The 20,098-nt window shown below is 36.5% G+C and overlaps 3 protein-coding genes and 1 long non-coding RNA gene across 4 annotated transcripts; 3 read left to right on the forward strand and 1 right to left on the reverse strand.

The window, feature by feature from the left end:
- The first annotated feature begins 774 nt into the window (after positions 1-774).
- Positions 775-3,072, forward strand: LOC113278797 (zinc finger BED domain-containing protein DAYSLEEPER-like). Its single transcript, XM_026527542.1, has 5 exons — positions 775-1,372; positions 1,481-1,621; positions 1,700-1,980; positions 2,225-2,740; positions 2,974-3,072. Exons 1-5 carry the CDS (start codon positions 775-777, stop codon positions 3,070-3,072), a joined length of 1,635 nt encoding a protein of 544 aa, XP_026383327.1.
- Positions 3,073-11,093: 8,021 nt separating this feature from the next.
- Positions 11,094-11,731, forward strand: LOC113281049 (histone H3.2). Its single transcript, XM_026529687.1, has one exon. It carries the CDS (start codon positions 11,163-11,165, stop codon positions 11,571-11,573), a length of 411 nt encoding a protein of 136 aa, XP_026385472.1. The 5' UTR covers positions 11,094-11,162; the 3' UTR covers positions 11,574-11,731.
- A 1,057-nt stretch (positions 11,732-12,788) lies between these two features.
- On the forward strand, positions 12,789-14,646 carry LOC113281051. The gene is made up of 3 exons (XR_003325891.1): positions 12,789-13,116; positions 13,776-13,873; positions 14,135-14,646. It is a non-coding gene; the product is annotated as an uncharacterized LOC113281051 (long non-coding RNA).
- Positions 14,647-14,700: 54 nt separating this feature from the next.
- Positions 14,701-19,691, reverse strand: LOC113281048 (CBS domain-containing protein CBSCBSPB1-like). Its single transcript, XM_026529686.1, has 15 exons — positions 19,521-19,691; positions 19,248-19,461; positions 18,578-18,746; positions 18,324-18,456; positions 18,067-18,237; positions 17,872-17,950; positions 17,652-17,765; positions 17,422-17,488; positions 17,118-17,223; positions 16,970-17,028; positions 16,195-16,301; positions 15,983-16,119; positions 15,774-15,859; positions 15,516-15,605; positions 14,701-15,354 (listed from the first exon to the last, which is right to left on the reverse strand). Exons 2-15 carry the CDS (start codon positions 19,385-19,387, stop codon positions 15,175-15,177), a joined length of 1,638 nt encoding a protein of 545 aa, XP_026385471.1. The 5' UTR covers positions 19,388-19,461; positions 19,521-19,691; the 3' UTR covers positions 14,701-15,174.
- Positions 19,692-20,098: the final 407 nt, after the last annotated feature.

The raw sequence follows: 20,098 nt of genomic DNA on the forward strand, positions 1-20,098 counted from the left end.
TACTGCAAGTTGAATCCTAGATGGTACGTGAATCACTCCATTAAAACGTAGGTTAATTTTCTTTGATTGAATATCTTGTTATTTTGATGAATGATTGATTATTGATAATCTAATCTGTTGATGTTTTACTTACATGATTCTTCTTGTACTGGGACTATGTGAATCATTTAGTATTAGTACTTTTTACAAGAGAATAACGTATTCAGGCACATAAGGTGTTCGTAATATTGCCTCTTTCAATCCAGCAGCATTCCAACTATACATTTTCTTTATATTTGCTCAATCTTTCCACAAAAAGAAAAAAAAAGGTTTTTTTACTTGGATTTTTTATGTTGTTTGTTTCATATTTGTATCATTACTCATTAGTATTCTTTACAGAGATTTAGGGGATTTGTTTGTTAGATGCAACTTGCAAGAATGATACTTGTTTCTGTTTGTAATAAATGTTAAACTTGTTGAATTTTGACTCTGGCACTTAGATTGAATTGGATACTAGCTAATTAGGGGTGCAGAAGCATTGGTATTTGGTGATTTTCAATTAGCTCTAATTAGTCACTCTCTCTGATGTGTTTAGCTCTAACTTTGTGCTATTGCTTTGGGTTACTTGCAAATACATGTACTGTAATAGTTTTGTTGGAATTTCTTTACATGTATGATGTACCTTGTTACTTGTAATTTGCAAACGAGATGTTTTGCTTATATTTTTTGTTTATGTATTTTTCACGTTTCTGAATGACTCTTTGACCTGTTCTTTGTGGCTCCATCCATTCTAGTATGTCAAGTGTACAAGAACAAGAGTTACAAGACCATTATAATGATGTCATGAGTAGTGACGGTGAGGATGATGATGTTGAGATGCTAGATTTTGTGAATGAGGATCCAACTGTTGGTTGTGCACCTGCCTGTCCTGCACCAGTTTCACGTGGAAAGAAAAATAAACTTAGATCCCAAGTTTGGGAATTTTTCAAACTCACTAAATATAAAGATAGAACAAAGAAGGGAGTGTGCAAGGCTTGTAATGTAGGATATAAATATGAAAGCCAAAAAGGTGGAACCTCAGCCATGAAAAGGCATAAGTTCCCTAACCGTCAGTCTATGGACGTAGAGCAGATGATATTATCTGCAAACAATGACCAGTTGTCTACCCGCGTACGCAAAGTTGATCAGATGAAATTGCGAGATCTGTTTTCAGCATTACTCATTGCAAGAAATGTTCCATTTGCTTTGGTGGAGTGGAAAGAATTTATGGATACATGTACTTATTTAAATGAGGATGCTAAACCAATATCAAGGAATACTGGGAAAGCCGATGTAGTAAAGAAACATAAAGCACAAAAAGAAGTTATTCACAACAGATTTAAACTTGCTTCAGGTATGATTCAAAATTTCAAATCCTAATGACCTATATGTTTTGTTTATACTTTTATGTATGATTAGTTGATTAATATGATGTGATGATGTGTATGACTCACCCTTACAGGTAGGATATGTCTAACATCAGACATGTGGACTTCTGTAACAACTACTGGATATATAAGCTTAATTGCGCACTATCTTGATCAAGATTGGGTGTTGCAAAAGAAGCTTCTGAATTTCTGTCCTCTTCCACCACTTCATACAGGTAAAGCACTTACTTTTATTTCTTTATCTTCAATATAAATTCATGTTAACTTTTCTCCTTTCTACTACCTCAAAACAGGTGAACACCTTTCTGCTAAGTTATTTGCTATGATAGAAGATTGGGGGATTGAAGTCAAGGTATCCAACATCACCTTGGATAATGCTGCAAATAACGGAGCTTGTGCTGGAATTATGAAGAGTAGACTTGTTGCAAAAAAGATCTTGTTGAACGATGGAAAACTCCTTCATGTACGTTGTTGTGCTCATATCTTAGCTCTTATTGTAAAAGAAGGACTTAAGAATATTGATCTAGCCGTGCTTAAGATAAGAGCGTCAGTGAAGTCCCTTAAAAAGTCTCAAGTAAGAAAACAAAAGTTCTTGGACATTGTTGATATTTTAGGAATGTCTGGAATAAAAAGGGGTATTCGTCAAGACGTAAATACAAGGTGGGATTCCACTTCTATTCTGTTATAACTTATAAAGTTAGATAATCGTATTAATGTTTATTATATACTCACTGAATGTTTATTTTATACAGGTGGAATTCAACTTATCTTATGTTAGATAGTTGTATCTTGTATAAGCCATTTTCTCTCATTTGAAGTTGGTAGATTCAGACTATGAAGACTGTCCAACTGATGAAGAATGGGAACAAATTGAAGTAGTCAAAAAGTTTCTAAAGGTGTTTCATGATCTCACAAAGATATTTTCTGGTAGTAAGTATTCTACTTCCAATCTGTATTTTGAAAGAATTTGTCAAGTTCAGGTGTTACTAAAGAAGGAAAGCGGAAATGATATTGAATTCATTAGGAACATGGTAAAAGAGATGCAAGCAAAATTTGATAGTTATTGGAAGGAGTTGAGTCCTATATTGGCTATGGCAGTTGTGTTAGATCCTAGATCGAAAATGAATTTTGTGAAATTTACTTACTCCAAGTTGTATCCTAAGGTGAGAGAATTAGAACGTGAAGTTAATAAAGTGCGTAGTAATATGACAACACTTTTTAATGAGTATTACACCTTGTCAAGTTCAAGAGCTTTCAACAGTTGTGCAACTCAAAATTTGGGTATTCAAAATGGTGGGAATTCTGCTACCCAAGAAGGGAGTGATTTTTTTCAGGTAATTTTAAAGCTTACTTAACTCTAATTCATGTTAGTGGTGCCCAGTTATATCGCGAAGATTTTAGTCTTTTGAATTATTGATTTTCATCTTACAAACCTTGTAGTAGAATATTGTTTGCCTTTTGAATTACTGTCAACTGTGGATGTAGTATGTGATGGTGTTAGCTTGTTTCTAAGACTTTTAAGACTCATATATTCATAGTTCACTAACTTATAGGTTCTTTCATGCAGGAATATGTTGCAACACAGGAACGTGGAATATCTTGGCGATTCGTACAGAGGTTGTCTAAATTCACCACTCGACATCCTAAACTATTGGAAGAACCATGAACAACGATTTCCGGTACTTTCAAGAATGACAGGGGATATTTTGTCAATTCCTATTTCAACTGTCGCTTCGGAATCTGCATTTAGCATTGGAGGAAGGGTAATTGATCGATTTCGCAGTTCCTTATTACCTGAAAATGCTGAGGCATTGATAACAACTCGTGATTGGGAATATGGAATTGGTAAGCAAATCAGTAATATTTTTTTTAGTTGAATGTCTAAATCTTATATATAACATTGGTTGTTTTTATCCATGTAGGAAAAGAAGATATGGATGAGAACAATGGGATTATTGAAGAAGATGTATTAGGATTTGAACCTGATGCAGTGGAGGATGGGGCAGTGGAGGATGTGAAGGAAGTAAGTTCTTATGCGTCTAATTAGTATGCGTACTTCTTCAATATAAAGCGGGGTAATTATGCAAATTCCATGTTTTTGACTCGAATCTTTTCTTTTGTTTGGTTTATTTTTTCTTGAAATTACAGATTCACATTGAATAGTTGGAGCAACTCAAAGATAGACATGGAATATGAGAATGTTTTTTGGACAAACAATTATTTATCACTTACCAGTGTCTCCAAATATTGCATAGAAAAGAGATTGGAGATGTTTTTTTTGACAGTTAACACTTTTTTTGATTAACCACACAATATATATTTTGTGCAGGAAGTGGTTATTAATATCTTTATTGTCGCACTTGGTGATACAAATTACAAATAATGGTATTACTACAGTCTCGGAGGTTTTTTTCTTTGTTGAAAATATCATCATGAACTGATGAAGTACTGTAACTAAAGTATTAAACTACTAATGACTAGTATTTGTGTTCCTTTAATCCTTTAAATGCAAAATTAGTTTAGTTTTGCAATTTTGAGTTTTCGAATCAAAATATAAAATGAATTAGATGAAATGATGAATGTTAAGTACTTAGATTGTAGGGAAGGAGCTTTAGATGGCCTGAATGTGGCCGAAAATAGCCCAGAAATCGATTTCTGGCGAGTTGACTCAACAAAAACCAGCTAACCTGTGAGCCCCCGTGAACGAGCTTTATCCGGGACGGGCGCGGGTTGGAGAAATGACCACCCGTGAAGAATTTCAACCCGCAAGCTTAGGCTTGTATTAACCCGTAACCCGCGGGTTGGTCACAAGCCAGTCCCGGCCCGCCCGTTTGCCAGCTCTAGCTGCAGTTGATTACATGCCAATAGCTCTCTGCAATGTGTTGTATAAGGTTGTCACCAAAATCCTCACCAACATACTAAGTCCTTTTCTTGACAAACTCATAGAGAAGAACCAGTCAGCCTTTGTCCAGGAAGACAAATTTTAGACAACATTGTAACTGCCAAGGAATTGTTTCACTTTATGAAATACTCAAATACTTCTCAAGCCTCTTTTGCTCTGAAGTTGGACACGAGCAAGACATATGATAGAGTGGACTGAGATTTTTTGAGTCAAGCCCTCTTAAACATTAGTATCAGAGTTAGATCCCATGATCTTATTATGAGATGTGTGAAAACTTTCTCCTTCTCTATCCTCATCAATGGCCGTCCTGAAGGTTTATCCAGTGGAGAAAGAGGCATACGTCAAGGCTGCCCCTTATCGTCATATTTATTTATCATCTGTGCTCATTCACTGTCAGGGATTATCAACAAAATAGAAATGGAAGGATCTTATAGTGGGTATTAAACTAACAGATGGGCGCCTAGTGTTTCTCATATTATGTTTGCAGATGATATCATGTTATTTGGCAACACAGATACAAGAACCATAAACTCCATCACTATAGTTTTTCAGCAATACTGCACTTTATCCGGACAACTTGTCAACTACTCAAAATCCTCAATTCACTTCAGTAAAAATGTTTCAGACACGCATATGCTGATGAAATCACTCAGGAGTTGGGAGTTAAAAGAATGTTCAATGATGAAAAGTGTCCAGGGGTGAAGTTCTACAACAAGGTAACATGGTATCTAATTATAACTTTCTCATTGAAAATTTTGATGTAGCCTTGTCAGGAAGAAAGAAAAACACTTTATCTCATGCAGGAAGAATGGTGCTTATCCAATCTGTGTTAGCACTTATTCCTGTTTACTTCATGTCAACAACTATGATTCCCAAGACCGTACTTAACAAGATGACCCAAATCATAAGAGATTTTTGGTGGGGCCATTCAAGAGGCGAGAGAAATATGCACTTCTTAAGATGGGATTGGTTCAATATGCCTAAGGAAAAAAGAGGTATGGGTTTAAGATCTCTTTTTGATCTGAACATGGCTCTTGTTGTTAAGCTGCCATGGAGATTCCTGCAAGAACAAAACTCATTATGGGTGCAAATAATGAGAGACAAATACCTGAGAGAGGCTTTTTTCTAGGATGTTAAGAAGACACAACACTGTTCTACTACTTGGGATGCAACGCTTGACAGTAGAAATGAGATGAAGAAAAGCTGCATATGGTTGGTGGGCAATTGAAAGAGTATTAATTGTTAGAGCATAGCTCGGTCAACCTCGCATGCGTTGCTATATCAAGCATGTTTGTCAATGTTAGTGATCAAAACTATAAGTCTTGATTTCTAGCCTATTATCTAAGTCTCAGATTAGGATAGGAAAAGTTTAGTTGAGCTCAAGGATTTCACGGCGATTCAACGACAACGACGAAGATCTACACCAAGGAACCGTAGAACTTCATCAACAAAAAGGTGTGTGAATACTTGAAATTATCTGTCATCAAAAGTCTATTTATTCTATCTCCTACTTCTTATGAGACAAAAGTCGTATGCTATATAGACTAGATCAAACACATTTGATATTTCGAGCTAAGTATTCAATGTTTATCTTTTTCTCGAAATTCATGTGTTGGTAAAGCGTCTCGCTTTGATCAGGTTTATCTTCATCTTTCAATCATCTTTTGAGAATTGCTCTGACGTTAAATGATCTGTGAATAACAAACGTCCTCTGAGAATGTCTCAATGATTGAAATGAGAGTTTAGATTACATAACCATGTATTCCTTGAACCGAAGTTTTCGAACTTTGTTGAGCAAGAAGAATCGGGTGGATTGTGGAATTGGCTTGCCAAGTCCGTGAACTGACGGAAGTTTTCGAACCAAAAATTTCTGCTGGGTTTTTCCATCAACTCGTTTGCGTGCTCAATCCGCGAACCTAGTCCGCGAACTGGCGGACATTCTCGATCCGAGAATTTCTATTGAGTTTGGAAAACTCAACCGATTGAACTTAAGTCCGCGAACTTGTTTGTGTACTTAAGGGGTTATGGTCTAAATATGTGCTCTGAACATAGACATTAAATTACTAAGGAATGCTTTATACAAACCGTGGATATAATGTTCATTGAGACGATTCTAATCGAATCGAATCATCTTATTTCAATTGTGTCTTGTGTAGTTACATAAGATCTCATATCAATTGAATGACTCTCTAACTAGTTCGTTTGAGTCAAGTGAACTAGTTATGATATATGAGGAACCAGGTCAATATGAGAAGCTCATATGGTTTCCTTTTGGTTAATATGTTGAACCAACATAAGCGTACACGTTTGGGATGGTTTTCACGAACCTGGAACACGTCTACCACAAGTGTGTTTGACAAGCTTTGTTTTTCGATCTAACGGTTGAGCAATATTAGCTTGAATCTAAATCAGGTTTCATATAACGATGAATAAGGATTGCTTAATTACTAAGGCAAAACCCTGATTTGAAAGGCTAGAGCAAAACTTAATCCCCACATGTCTGTTTGATACTAGTGCGCTCGCTAGAGTCGATCTCCATTAACCCTTGAGTTTCTTCTCTAAATTCGGGTTAACGACTTAAAGACTTCATTGGGATTGTGAATCCAGACCGATACTACTTCTATCGTACGAGTACAATCGATTTGATTGGCTTGAGAACGTTTGAGTTCTCCGATAGGTAAGATAAAAAAGTCACGAACATCTTCGTCTCACTGTTCGTGATTCCTCGATAATCCGCTTGTGTAGTCAGGAAGGATTATTGAGAGGTGATTGATTAATCTAGGTTGTTATTCGGGAATATAAGACCGGATTATCAATTGGTTCCTGTTACCTTGATTTTATATCTAAAGAAGGAGCAAAACCTAGGGTTTATCTGTGGGAGACAGATTTATCCTTTGATAGACTTTTTTGTGTGAGACAGATTTGTTTATTATCAAAGCCTGCGATTTTGGGTCGTAGCAACTCTTTGTTGTGGGTGAGATCATTAAAGGGAATCAAGTACGTAGCATCCTGTTGGGATCAGAGGCGTAGAGGTACAACTGTACCTTGTATCAGTGAGAGACTGATAGGGGTTCAACTATAGGCCAGTACGAAGTTAGTTTGTAGTAGGCTAGTGTCTGTAGCGGCTTAATACAGTGTGTATCTAATCTGGACGAGGTCCCGAGGTTTTTCTGCATTTGCGATTTCCTCATTAACAAAATTTCTGGTGTCTGTATTATTTCTTTTCCGCATTATATTTTATATAATTGAAATAATACAGGTTGTGCGTTAAGATCATCAATTGGAAATCCAACCTTTGGTTGTTGGTTGATATTGATTGATCCTTGGACATTGGTCTTTGGCACCGTCCAAGTTATCTCTCTTTGATTTGATTCGCATATTTCTATTTGCTTGAGTAACAATCAAATTGAGAGATTGAGATATTAACTCGTTGATATACTTTTAATTGATTGAGCCTTATTGTTTCTCTTAAAAGTCTATTTGAGTTTTTCCATACAGATCGCTAATCGAAATATTGGGTGGTGTTATTAGACCCCCGCTTTTTCATTAATATCTTCACTGATCCCTGGATACCCACTATCCCATGCTCTACTCCGGTCAGACCAGAAGGTGGAAATAGAGAACTTAAAAAGGTTAATGATCTTCTTGATGATATAACATGCCAATGGAACACACTTGCTCTCCAACAATTTGAAGATCCCTACATCTGCAGTCAAGTTCAACTAATCTTTCCTAACACAACAATTGAAGATAAACTCATTTGGAAGTTCACTACCCACGACAATTTTACATCCCAATCTTTCCAGAAGATATACCAAGATCAACAAGGTGAATCCTCTGCCACTAGTGAAGACACTTTCCCCTGGAAGAAATTATGGGCAGTAAAACGAGTTGCTCCAAAAATAAAAATGTTCATGTGGAGATCTTTACACAATGGTCTTGCTATTTCAAAGAGGATATGCAGAATTATTAATAGAATTTTAACAACTTGCAGCATATGCAATAAGGAAGAAGAATTAGTAGACCACCTCTTGGTTAATTGTGATTTGGATCATGGTGTCTGGTTTGCTTCCCTACTAGGTTTAAGATTACAAGGCAACAATCAGATGACTGTTATAAACCTAATGGAACTCTTACTCAGCAGAAATGATAATGATTCGTCTCTGGTTTTGGGAATGTCAATTTGTTGTGCCATTTGGAAAGCTCGTAATGACAAAGTTTTTGAGAACAAGACAACTAATGTGCAAGGAATTTTGGCGACCGCTATGTATTGGCTCAACCTCTACTATAACTTCACTGAAGATGATGAGCCTCAAGTTATTGGGACAAATCAAAATATAGATGTAGTCACTCATACATCTTGGACTACACCTAATTATCCCATCACCAAAATTAACGTGGATGTTGCCAAGAAAGATGGAATATATGCTTGTGTAGCTGTGGCGAGAAATATTAATGGTACATGTTGCGGGGATGCAACTCGGTTAGGAAGATCTGACACGACCGTTTTTGTTAAAGCTGATGGTTTTAACCTAGCTGCAGATTTAACTATTTGGCTGAACGTGAATGACATCGTTATAAAAGGTGATAACCAGGTGGTCATGAAAAGTTTAAAAGGGGAAATACGAAATGTTTCATGGAGGATCTGGAGATTGAAGGAAGATATCGTAATCAAGATGAATACTCCTAACAGTGTAGGTGCCTATAATCATGTGCCAAAGCTAGCTGATTTAGCTGCGCATTCTCTGGCAGCCTATGCTTTCACTCACAACGTCAACACATGTGGACTAGTTCTAATTTACCTACTAGTATTTTCAGTCTCTGGAATATAGAAAATAACTTGTTTCTTTGTAGCTTTAACGAATTTTACCGCTTTGCTAATATTTGAAGCATTTGTTCCCTTATAGCCCAATCCCCGTGTATCACGATGATCTTTACTTGCTTCTAGCATTGAGGTTAATTTTTTTGAGCTATCAATGCGTTTTTTCAAGTTCAAATTTTCTTCTTCTAGTGTCTTGAATTTAACAAGAACACTAGTTAGATCAGCCTCAAGGCATTTTTCTCGAGAGAGATATTCACCTTATTTCTCTTCAAAACTCTTTTGTTGAGAGATAATCCTTGCTTTAGATTCAACAACTTTCTTTTTCGACAAAAAGATATTTGTCCGAAGATTCTTGCGTTGGAGTCTCTTTGAGTTTAGGTCTTCTGTACGATCTTTAAGAAGACAGGCATTAGGCGATAACCAATTTAATATCCTTCGAAAACCTTCTTCAGTTTTTTGTTCTCACGACAATGAGGATTCATAAAACCAACGAAATCCGAAGCTCTTAGTTTTTTATTTTTCAAAGGATCCAGTAGTTTAGAGTATTCTGAGATATCCACTTCTACATCTCTTTCAAAATCTGAGTCACCATCATCTGAAATTTCTTCCAATCTTTCTTGTAGACTTATTCTCCGGTTGCAATTAGTTTCTACGTCATTTCCAAAAGTTAGGTTACCAAAACTACTATTTTTTCCCTAAAAAATTCTCTAAAAGGAAATACTATATGTAACTTCCATTCACCCTAATTCACCCTATTTTGACGATTAGTACTCAAAATTTTCAATCAAATAGGTTCATAAAAATACTTAAGGATAAGTTTGTTTATAAAAGACTAATTATTTATTGTGATGATTAGTACCCAAAATTCAAATCGAAAATTCAGGTAACCAGGTTGAGTTTTGATTGTCTTTTTGCTAATAAATTTGATTAAATTAGATATATATAAAATCAGTTTTAGATTGTTATTGAGAGAGATCCCTTCACACTTTTATTATCACACTATCTCACACGTTGGACGTTATTTTTGTGAATAAAAACCAAACCGTAACGGATTCGAAGCTAATATTTTGAGGATATGTTCCTCTTACCAAGTTCTACATGCCTACCAAAAATGAGCTCATTCCGAAATATAAAATTTCACAATCTACCGGTCTTAATTTCGACGACCAAAAATCCGCAGATTTTCAACTGCTCATTTTCAAAATAGTAGATGACGGTGTTATACTACTCAAAATACGCTTGTTTTCGGCAAGATAATAGAGCTATATAATGTAACATAGGCCCAAAATATTAACTTCAAATCCGTTACGGTTTGATTTTAATTCTCAAAAATAACATCCAACACGTGCGACAGTGCGATAACAAAACTGTGAGGAAATCCCTCATCATTGTTATTAAGTTAGTTATAAATTAAATTAAGATAAAAGGTAAGTTGGTCATTTCCTAATTTTAGGATACCCCTAGAAGTATAAGGTGGATGGCTTAAGCACATCATGATCCCACAAAAATGAGGGGTGCCCAAAAAAATCATTCAGCCGTTCAGATTTATTCACGAAAATATTTGAATGCAGAGAAAAACCAAAAGTTAGCGCGCTAGCTAGAATGGTGATCCGTGTCATACCTCTTAGATGAATTACCACGGTTGATAAACTTTAATCGATCCGTCCTTGTTTCATTCACAGCCGTTTTGATAGCAATATACGTGATCCGAATGAAACATCTCAAAGTAATAGCACCCGTCGATAACATCACAATAAATGAATTACCACCGTTGATAAAGTTTGAGACCTTTACTCTATCATCACACTTCTTTTTAAAAATATTCGCGATCCAAATGAAACATCTTAAAGTAATAATACCCGTCGATAATTTAACAATCAACGGTCAAAATTGATTACTAATCTCACCTCGGATCGTTGTTTTCACTATAAATACCAAGCCCAATTTCTCATTTCTACTCACAATTCACAAACCAAATTCTATCTCTCTCCCCGAACCCTGAATTCATTTTCAATCCCAATTTCTTATAGCAATGGCTCGTACCAAGCAAACCGCTAGGAAATCAACTGGAGGAAAGGCACCAAGGAAGCAATTGGCAACAAAAGCTGCTCGGAAATCTGCACCGGCAACCGGAGGAGTGAAGAAACCCCACAGATTCAGGCCAGGAACTGTAGCCCTTCGTGAAATCAGGAAATACCAGAAGAGTACTGAGCTTTTGATCCGTAAACTTCCATTTCAACGTTTGGTTCGTGAGATTGCTCAGGATTTCAAAACTGATCTGAGATTCCAGAGTTCAGCAGTTGCAGCTCTACAAGAAGCAGCTGAAGCTTACCTTGTTGGACTATTCGAAGACACTAATCTCTGTGCAATTCATGCTAAGAGGGTTACCATTATGCCCAAGGATATTCAACTTGCTCGTAGAATCAGAGGTGAACGTGCTTAGAGGAGGAGATTAACAAGGTCTTTCTGTCTTTCAATTTCTTGGTGGATTTTGTAAATGTTTTGGGGGTTTCTAGGGCTAATCAAGGATGAATGAAATGCGGGTTTGTAGTTTCCAGATCTAATGAAATGAAAAAGAATTTAGTTGATGTTTATTTTCTATCCAAGTTTCTATTGATCTGATAAAATGATATGAACAATTACTGTTGTCATTTTGAAACCCTAAAGCCCTATTGTGTCTCTTTTATGAATCACCTCTTCTCTAACTCAAAATTCCAAGAAAGATTATGTTGGGTGTTCTCTCTGGTTCTGGTATCTCGTTCAGAGGCATAATAATTGAATCTCCTTTTAGAATATTTCCTAATTGAGTTTATGGTTTCTGAGATGCTTGTATCATTTTGACAAACCCTTTTTATCTGCTGTTTTAGTTAGTGGCTTCAATAGACTGAATTTGAATTTTATTGCTTCCGTTCAGAATGAGATTGAGACAATCTCACATTAGTTGATACTGTTAGCAAAGAATTATGAGGCACAGATAGTTCAAAATAGCAATAATCTGTAGATGCAGCTTGGTTTGTTAGATTAACTAAATTTGTTAGCTAGTATTCTTGTTGTGCTGCAGTCAATTACGTTTGCAATTGATAGGAAATCCCCTGTAGGAATATGAAGGAGGGTTCTATAAATCAGCGAGAGGCTGAGATGAATGAGATTTCATTGTGGAATTCCATTCTACTTCTCGTACATTACAGCCTACTTAGGTTCTTCTCTAGGTAAGTAATGAGTTTTCCAATACACATCGAATCACTTTGGTTTGTTAATTTGATTTTTTTAGACAATATTTGGATATAGTTATGCTAAGCTCAATGAGTTGGAATTCACTTGCATGTTTTTATAATATATCTGGTTCATATGAGAATTGTAACCAAAGGGAGGCTGTGTATTCCACTTTAATTCTTTTTAGCTACAAGGTTTTTCGGTAGGTCTATGCAAGCATAATCATTACAAAACTCAGATAAAACATTGTTGCTTAGCAGGAATGCGGGTGTGTGTGTGTTTGTGCGCGCCTGTGTGTCAAGGAATGGTATTAGGAATGCACAATGTTTCTTTTTTCGATCTCTGCAGTTTCTGCGCTAGAACTGGAAACCCTCAACACGTCCTCAAGGCAATGATTTCAACATTTCTATGCTAACTTATGTATTTATCTTTTTGCAGAGGAAGGAATCAAAGCAGCTGAAAGATGAGGCAAAATATTGTGAGAAGGAAGAAGCTAAAATGATATCAAGAAGCAACTACACTAAGTGTCAGAAGAACAAGAGAGACGAGAGATACAACATTGCTTATTTGAGAAAGCCTCATGCGGTAAAAAGGCAGGCAACACTTGCTTAAAAGTAAAAAGGATAATCTGTCTTTAGGATTATCCTTTTTACTTTTGGCAATATTGAAGCAACACTTGCTTAAAAGTAAAAAGGATAATCTGTCTTTAGGATTTATCTATTATGACTAACCCCAGGATGAGCTTATGTGAAAAATGTGTGGTTCCTTGGGAGGTAAATGATTTGTAGTTTTTATTGATGTTTTCAGTGATTTTGTTTGCCTTGACTTGTCCTTGTTGCCTTAACGTTCCGGTGGTTTTGATAATTGAATGATTTGTTTTGCCTTGGCATGGTTACCTCTAAGATTTAACCGATGATAGGCCAGCTAGGTGATTAAAGACGGAGAATTCGTATTGGTCACTAAGAATTTAAACTTACTTTTCCTATTATGCACTGTGAGCACTTCGGTTATCTCTCTGTAATGTATATATTTGGCCACCTATATGTGATATGCTGCAGTTTGTATCTTCCGTATTGTCTTCTGCTTATTATTTGGTTTTATTAGCTTGAAGCTGTTTCACAAGATTATGGAGCTTCTGCGGTAGATTTTGACTTAAAGTTTGTTTGCTGCATAGTTTTGAATGAGTAATGATCTGCTTGTCCATGGTAGAGTGCTATATGAAGTATGGCAGTATCTGCATCATGATTCCCCCTACTATAGATTTTGTTTGGTGTTCTGTCTTGCTTCCATCTTCATTAAATTTTATCCCCGGATGTTGTCATCAAACAAAGTCATAGAAAATAACTGAATGTATGGTTGTTCTACATGCTGAGATCGATTGATCATGTTAATAATTTTGTTGTCCAACTGACATATGTCGTTCATTATGCAGGAAATGCAATCTGGAGTGCTCATGTTGCTCTTGCACTCTGAACATATACGAAGGAGTAGTTGCTATTCTTGACTTGTTGTCAGGTTGTTTCTAACATGGTAATGTCTTTTATATATTGCTTACCCGCATCTTATCTTGTATTTGAATTCCTTGATTGAAGTTTGTCCCTTCTGAGTTGTAAAGCTGTACGGCAAAACCGACGAAGTCCTTTGGACTAAGTCAGAACTGCAGTATCAGATATCCGTAACTGACTGCATATGTATCTCTGTAACTACAATCTGTTTGAATGGGAGAAAAGTATTACCTTTTAAAAAAATAATCTGTATAGCTACTTAGTTTTGCTTCATTATCTATTGCAGACGATAAAGCGAATGGGGAAGTTACTGCATCCCTCATTTGAGAGCTACCCGGGAGTAAGGAGATAGATAAAGAAGATGACCACGAAAAGCTTTCAGAAATTTGGAGTATTAACATTAAAATAGATGCAAGTCCTATATGCAGATACCTTTCTTTTTGTTCGTTTTTCTGCTTAAATATTTGTTGAGTAATTCATCTCTCTTACATTTGGGTTATTGATGTTTTTAGCCTTGTATTTTATTTTCTAAACATAACAGGAGAGAAAGAAGCAATGACACTTGGGTGATATGTTAGAGAAAGCAAAGAGACGGTTCCATCTCGCAAACAGGGAGGACTAGTGGTAACTGGTTAGAGCAGAAATTTGCTTCTAATTGTATCAAAAATATTAGTCATTAGGTGTGATTAGTATTAAAATTTGCTTCTAGGTATCAAATTTTAGGATCAACATTGTCATTCGCAATTGGCTCCACAGTTTCCAATTTGCCAGCCATCCAAAATCAAATGTACAAGATAATACCAGTACTTCATGTCAATTTTATAACAAAATCATTTTATGAAGTCGACAAGAAAAAGTTGCAATTACAATTTGTCACTGAGGCAACCATGATATTACAGCGGACACATAAAGATGTCTGGGCCTCTACTTCATTCGAGGGCCGGCATTACTATGAAAGGGAAACAAACTATCATCATTTTACAAAATGAACAAAAATATAACATGATCAGATTTCTCAAAACTCAGACTCTTCGGGCATTACTATGAAAGGGAAACAAACTATCATCATTTTACAAAATGGACAAAAATATAACATGATCAGATTTCTCAAAACTCAGACTCTTCGACCCCGAATTGTAGGAAACTTGACTGCTTGTTTTCTTTCCTTTATAGGAAGCATTTCTGTTCCCCTTTTTCTGTACGACACTTATAGAAGGAAAAAAAAATAAATAAGGGGGCGCAATTCACTTGGGATTTACAGCTGCTTCTTCCAAAGCTTCGTTTGCTCGTGTTCATTTATTGCCAAACAAGTAGACAAAAAATCAATCAAGAACCTGCTCTCTTCAAGTAAGCCAATACACCAAGTCCAGCGACTAGGGCAGCCCCAGCAGCCACTGTGCTATATGCATTAGCCCAGGCATCCCTGTGTGCATGTTCCAAACTTCCACCTCCACCTCCCCTCCTTCGGCCACCCGCACCTGAGTAATCTAAGTGCAGCTTTAAACCCTGCGTAAAATCGTTGTTGTTAGCATTTTTTCACTTTCAACAATTTGCAGCTAAATGACCTCCCTTGACCCTTAACAGATGGAATTATAATTCTCCCCATCCTTTTAGACATTCTTAGAAAATTACCAGTTCACCAGAATTTAAGGATGTTTCGTTCATACCTTCCACCCAACTTGCTTAGCATGGTCAACAGCTGCAGCAAGGTCACTGTCTGATGCTAGCATGACTTTGTCATGATCTTCATCCTCATACTAAAACATACCCAAATGGTGCAAATTAACAGAGGGTAACCAAAAGAGGCATAAATTCTTGAACAAATTTGAACTTATTTAAGGGATTACCAGAATGGTGCAAATTAACAGAGGGTAACCAATGAGGCATAAATTTATGAAATTTTTTGAACTTATTTAAGGGATTACCAGAATTTGCGGCAGACGCGTTGGGTCGATATCATCCCCAAGCCTTTGAAGAATGGAAGTTATGAGCTCAGTCAAACTACTGGTATCTGAAGTTGGAGAAGGGCACAAAACATTACCTCCACTACCATATAGTGTGAAAACAATACTCCTTTATTGAGTCAAATAATCATTAGACAAGTATTAAAATGTTGTCCTGAGATGTTGCATACCACAGTTGAATCTGTGCATCCTGCCCTTTTTATCTTGGATCTTGAAACCAAACATATTCGGCATGCTCGGAGATGGGAAAACAGAAGATGATCGCCCTGGTTCTGTACCCTCAGATTGCAATTTCAAGGATCCCTCACTGAAAAAGAGAATACATCAATAAAAATGTAGGCAGAAGTGGTGTTGAGGTATCAGAAAAACATCGTATGTAAACCTTCGGGAATCTTCATCTTCATCAAAAGGCCCCAACATCATGGCTGAATCCCAAAACTTCTGCATCATATTGCTCGCCACCTCGTTTCCAGCTCCACTACTTCCCACCTAGCCAATAAGATATACCATCAGCATCATGTCACTTCCCTTTTCTCGTTAAGACAATGATCCAATTTTCAGTAAAAATGATATACGGCAAAATAAAATTTACAAGAAAGGATGCCTAGATTATTCTCGGACATGAATCATCGAAATTGTACCCTTTACTTGTTAATCCATGGACTAGTTTCGCCTACGATCTTAATAGAAAGTTAAAGTTTTGTGTTAACAACAACAAATACCATCACTCAATCGCCTGTTCATGCTTAAAGAAAAATGTGCAACTAAGAGTTCCATATTGTGAATATAAAGTCCGAGTAGTAACCGGTGTATCAGTAATACCAGAAGAATATTTTTAGGCCTTCACAATTTTTAATTTCTACTTATAAACATAAAAAATAGATACTCAGACTTAAATTATTGAAGTGAAAAGGCATCAACAGATAATCTACTAGATCGCTGATATTTAGTTATTTGAATCACTAGTCACTGTTCAAGTGCTGACCAACATGCAACTAAGGAAGACTCCACATCATGTAGCATATAAACAGGAAACCATTGGTTGATGGTCTAAGATGGTGGACTTGTAACAAGCCATCCATAAATAAATGGGATAATAAGATGACGGTTTGCTCGTGACAAGGTATATGCGAGAAATAAATAGTCAGATAACATACCGTGGCTACAGCCGCATGGGTGATATGAATTACATCAATAACAGAAACAATTTTTCCATCTGTGGACAAAAATAAAACTCGTTAGAAAACCTTAACCGTAAGAAATACATGCTTTATTTAACGTTCTCTCTCTCAATCTCAAGCTTACCTCTATCAACAACAGGGAGATGTAAGAACTTTCCGTCATGCATGGTGTGCAGAGCATCAACGATTGGGGTGTCAACTGTTGCACATTCTGGATTCGGGGTCATAACCTGAATATATAGTCATTCAAATTAACACCATACAATCTATGTGGCAAGAAAGAATCCAAGATTATAAAATCAGGGATGACCAAGAAGAGACAAACTGCTGCAATTAAAACTACCATACATACGTGTCCACCAATATTAAAACCTAATATTTACACTCTGGAGACGTGCTGAAATAAAATGAACAAACAAGTGCCATACCTTTTCAACAAGAGTTGTATCTGGAGATAGATTTGGTGCAATAACTCGCATCAAGATATCCTTAGACCTAATAATACAGAATTGCATGCAAATATTATGACAGGGGATTACTTTAGCCAATTAGGTTACATTACAACAAATAAAAGTTATTTACTGAAATTTTTTAAGGAATGATTTTCCATGTTAGCTGCTGAACGAGCAAATAAAATCACAAGTGAGAAGAAACTCACGTAAGTATTCCCCGTGGTCTGTCATCCACTGTAACTACTGCAGAGCTCAATTTAAGTTCCAGCATTTTCTTAGCAGCAGTCAAAACAGTATCGGTAGGAGAAACTGTCACAATCCTGCAATCACTAAACCCAGTCAATCAAGATAAAAAAAGCATACTCGGCATCATTGTATAGGAACACCATCCATAAAATAAAAATGAAATAAGAGGATATTACCTACTTTGAATTTTCTGGAATTATAGTTGAGAGAGATGGCTTAAACATTCTTTCTCTAAGAGTTTCAATAAATGTATTAGGACCTGTACACCCAATATGAACAAACTGAGAGAATGCTTTTTTTAATAGTTCATCAGGGAAAATGAAAGAAGCGTAGCACAATAAAATTGCATAAGTATCCGCATCAATCTCCACAAACCAGATATTGAAGCACCCCAATGTTTTTCAACTCCTTCAACAGCTGCAGCAATAGCTTTTCCTTTCTCAGCTGCCCTTTCAAGACGTGCAATAGCATCATACAAACACTTGGCAATATCAAGTAATGCAATGACCTCTCCCTTCTCAACAACAGGCAAATGTCTGAATTTTCCTGCATAGATAGAATTTGGTTCGTGAATATAAGAAAAGAATCAACGGACAGTTCATGAAAAATAATGAGTTGCAAGCCCAACCAACCTTGAACCATCTTTTGTAAGGCCTCTACAGCTAGAGTGTCTGAAAGAACGAAAACAGGGTTTCTCGTCATTACTTTGGAGACCGGCGTCTCCTCAAGATTTAGCTCGCGGGCAACAACTCTTGTGGCTATGTCCTTCGCCACGAATAATTAAAGATTCCAATCAAATAAAATTGAAGTTCTGTAGAAGAGCGTAAAGAAACAGACTAGTAATCTAGTAATACAGTTATTAAAATAAATAATAATGAAACCAAACCTTATCTGTCAAAATTCCGCAAAGCAACGCATTGGAGTCTGTTAGCAACAAAGCGTCAACCCTCCTAGCAGCCATACGTCTACATGCCTCTTGTATAGTCGTGCTTTCAGGTATTGTCAGCGCCTTTGACAGCCTCAACCTCTTTACTGTCCGCTCAGCAGTCACTACCCTGTTCCCATATTAACCATAAAACATTACGAAATGTCTCTCCTCAACCCTAAATCCGACAATTCATGAATTATCCTATAAGAGACTAGTGTAAGAATACACATCAACATCTAATGCCTGCTCATACACACAACTACACAAGGTTATGATTTCCAAACCTAACTATAACGCCTGCAGAAAAGATGCGGAAATAACAGTGTACAGTATTCAATGTCCAATTAAATTTTATTCAAGACCTCAACCTCATCGTACTTGAATTCATTTTAATCGTGTGGTCATTTCATCCGCCGGTTCATTTGTATAGGCATAGCAGGTGAGTTGACCAGAGAAACCGATTACTAATTTCAAATTCTAGCTAGCAACAATTAAGAAAATCCTTGACTAATGTTTTACCAATCAAAAGAAAACTCTAATTATCACAAATAATTTTCAAATTTCAAATACCGATTGATTGTTCAGATAACCTAATTGGATAATTGGATAAGAAGTGAAAAAAACTTACGAGGCGCGAGAAGATATAGATCTCCGGTGAGTCGCATCAGAAAGTCCATTTTCTAAGCTTTTCTTCGTATTCAAACTCAAACTCCTCCTAGAAGAAGAAGCTCCTCCACCTCCTCCTCCAACTAGATCATTACTACTCATCCTTTTCTTTAACCAATCAAAACTCAAAAATTCAAAAACTATTGATGATGGATGATATTGAAAACGAAACGTTGGTCGGGAATCCAATCGGAAAGAATTCCGGTTAGAGAATAACCGACCAACGATTTCGTTGAAGAATAATCGGAATTGCCTGTAAGAAAGAGAGAATAAGAAAAACCCTTAAAAATGGATAAATGAAGAATAAGAAAAGATATCCAATTATCTCTTTTTTCCTGGAGAGGAAGTCTTCTGGTTCTTCTTTGGCGTGGAATGGGAGGAGGGAGGGAGCTGGCACGTCTGCCGATAAATCCTCTCTTCCAATTTCGCTGGATTTTTATTGATCGTCTCTGTCTTGGTTTACACGTGTTTTAGGGCACACGTTTAGGACAGACAACATGACGAGACAGTATGTTATAGGGCTTGTGGCCGATGAACGTGCGGTCCATTAGATAACTAGTTTTTTATTTTCCTATGAACGATTTTTTAGGGACCATGGTTTTTCTGAGGGGACCATGGTTTTATTAGGTCACCTTCCCTATAATTATAAGGGGTGTCCTAAAGCATTGAAATGACTAACCTATCCTTAACTTAATTTAATTAAAACCAACCCAATAACCACATATATATATATATATATATAACCACCACCTCCTCCACCACCACCACCTCCCACCATCACCGATTATCACCACCACCATCTTCGATTATCAC

This window comes from Papaver somniferum, chromosome 5, assembly GCF_003573695.1.
Source record: "Papaver somniferum cultivar HN1 chromosome 5, ASM357369v1, whole genome shotgun sequence".
Classification (NCBI taxonomy): Eukaryota; Viridiplantae; Streptophyta; class Magnoliopsida; order Ranunculales; family Papaveraceae; genus Papaver; species Papaver somniferum.

What these genes read in the sequence shown, in the direction of transcription:
- LOC113281048 (XM_026529686.1), bottom strand. Translation starts at nt 19,387, where the DNA reads ATGAGTAGTAATGATCTAGTTGGAGGAGGAGGTGGAGGAGCTTCTTCT. An exon ending in TCTATATCTTCTCGCGCCTC is followed by an intron (nt 18,747 to 19,247) that starts GTAAGTTTTTTT and finishes ATATGGGAACAG; the next exon opens with GGTAGTGACTGCTGAGCGGA. An exon ending in CTAAGCAAGTTGGGTGGAAG is followed by an intron (nt 15,355 to 15,515) that starts GTATGAACGAAA and finishes GATTTTACGCAG; the next exon opens with GGTTTAAAGCTGCACTTAGA.
- LOC113281049 (XM_026529687.1), top strand. Translation starts at nt 11,163, where the DNA reads ATGGCTCGTACCAAGCAAACCGCTAGGAAATCAACTGGAGGAAAGGCA.
- LOC113278797 (XM_026527542.1), top strand. Translation starts at nt 775, where the DNA reads ATGTCAAGTGTACAAGAACAAGAGTTACAAGACCATTATAATGATGTC. An exon ending in CAGATTTAAACTTGCTTCAG is followed by an intron (nt 1,373 to 1,480) that starts GTATGATTCAAA and finishes TCACCCTTACAG; the next exon opens with GTAGGATATGTCTAACATCA. An exon ending in AAGGGAGTGATTTTTTTCAG is followed by an intron (nt 2,741 to 2,973) that starts GTAATTTTAAAG and finishes TCTTTCATGCAG; the next exon opens with GAATATGTTGCAACACAGGA.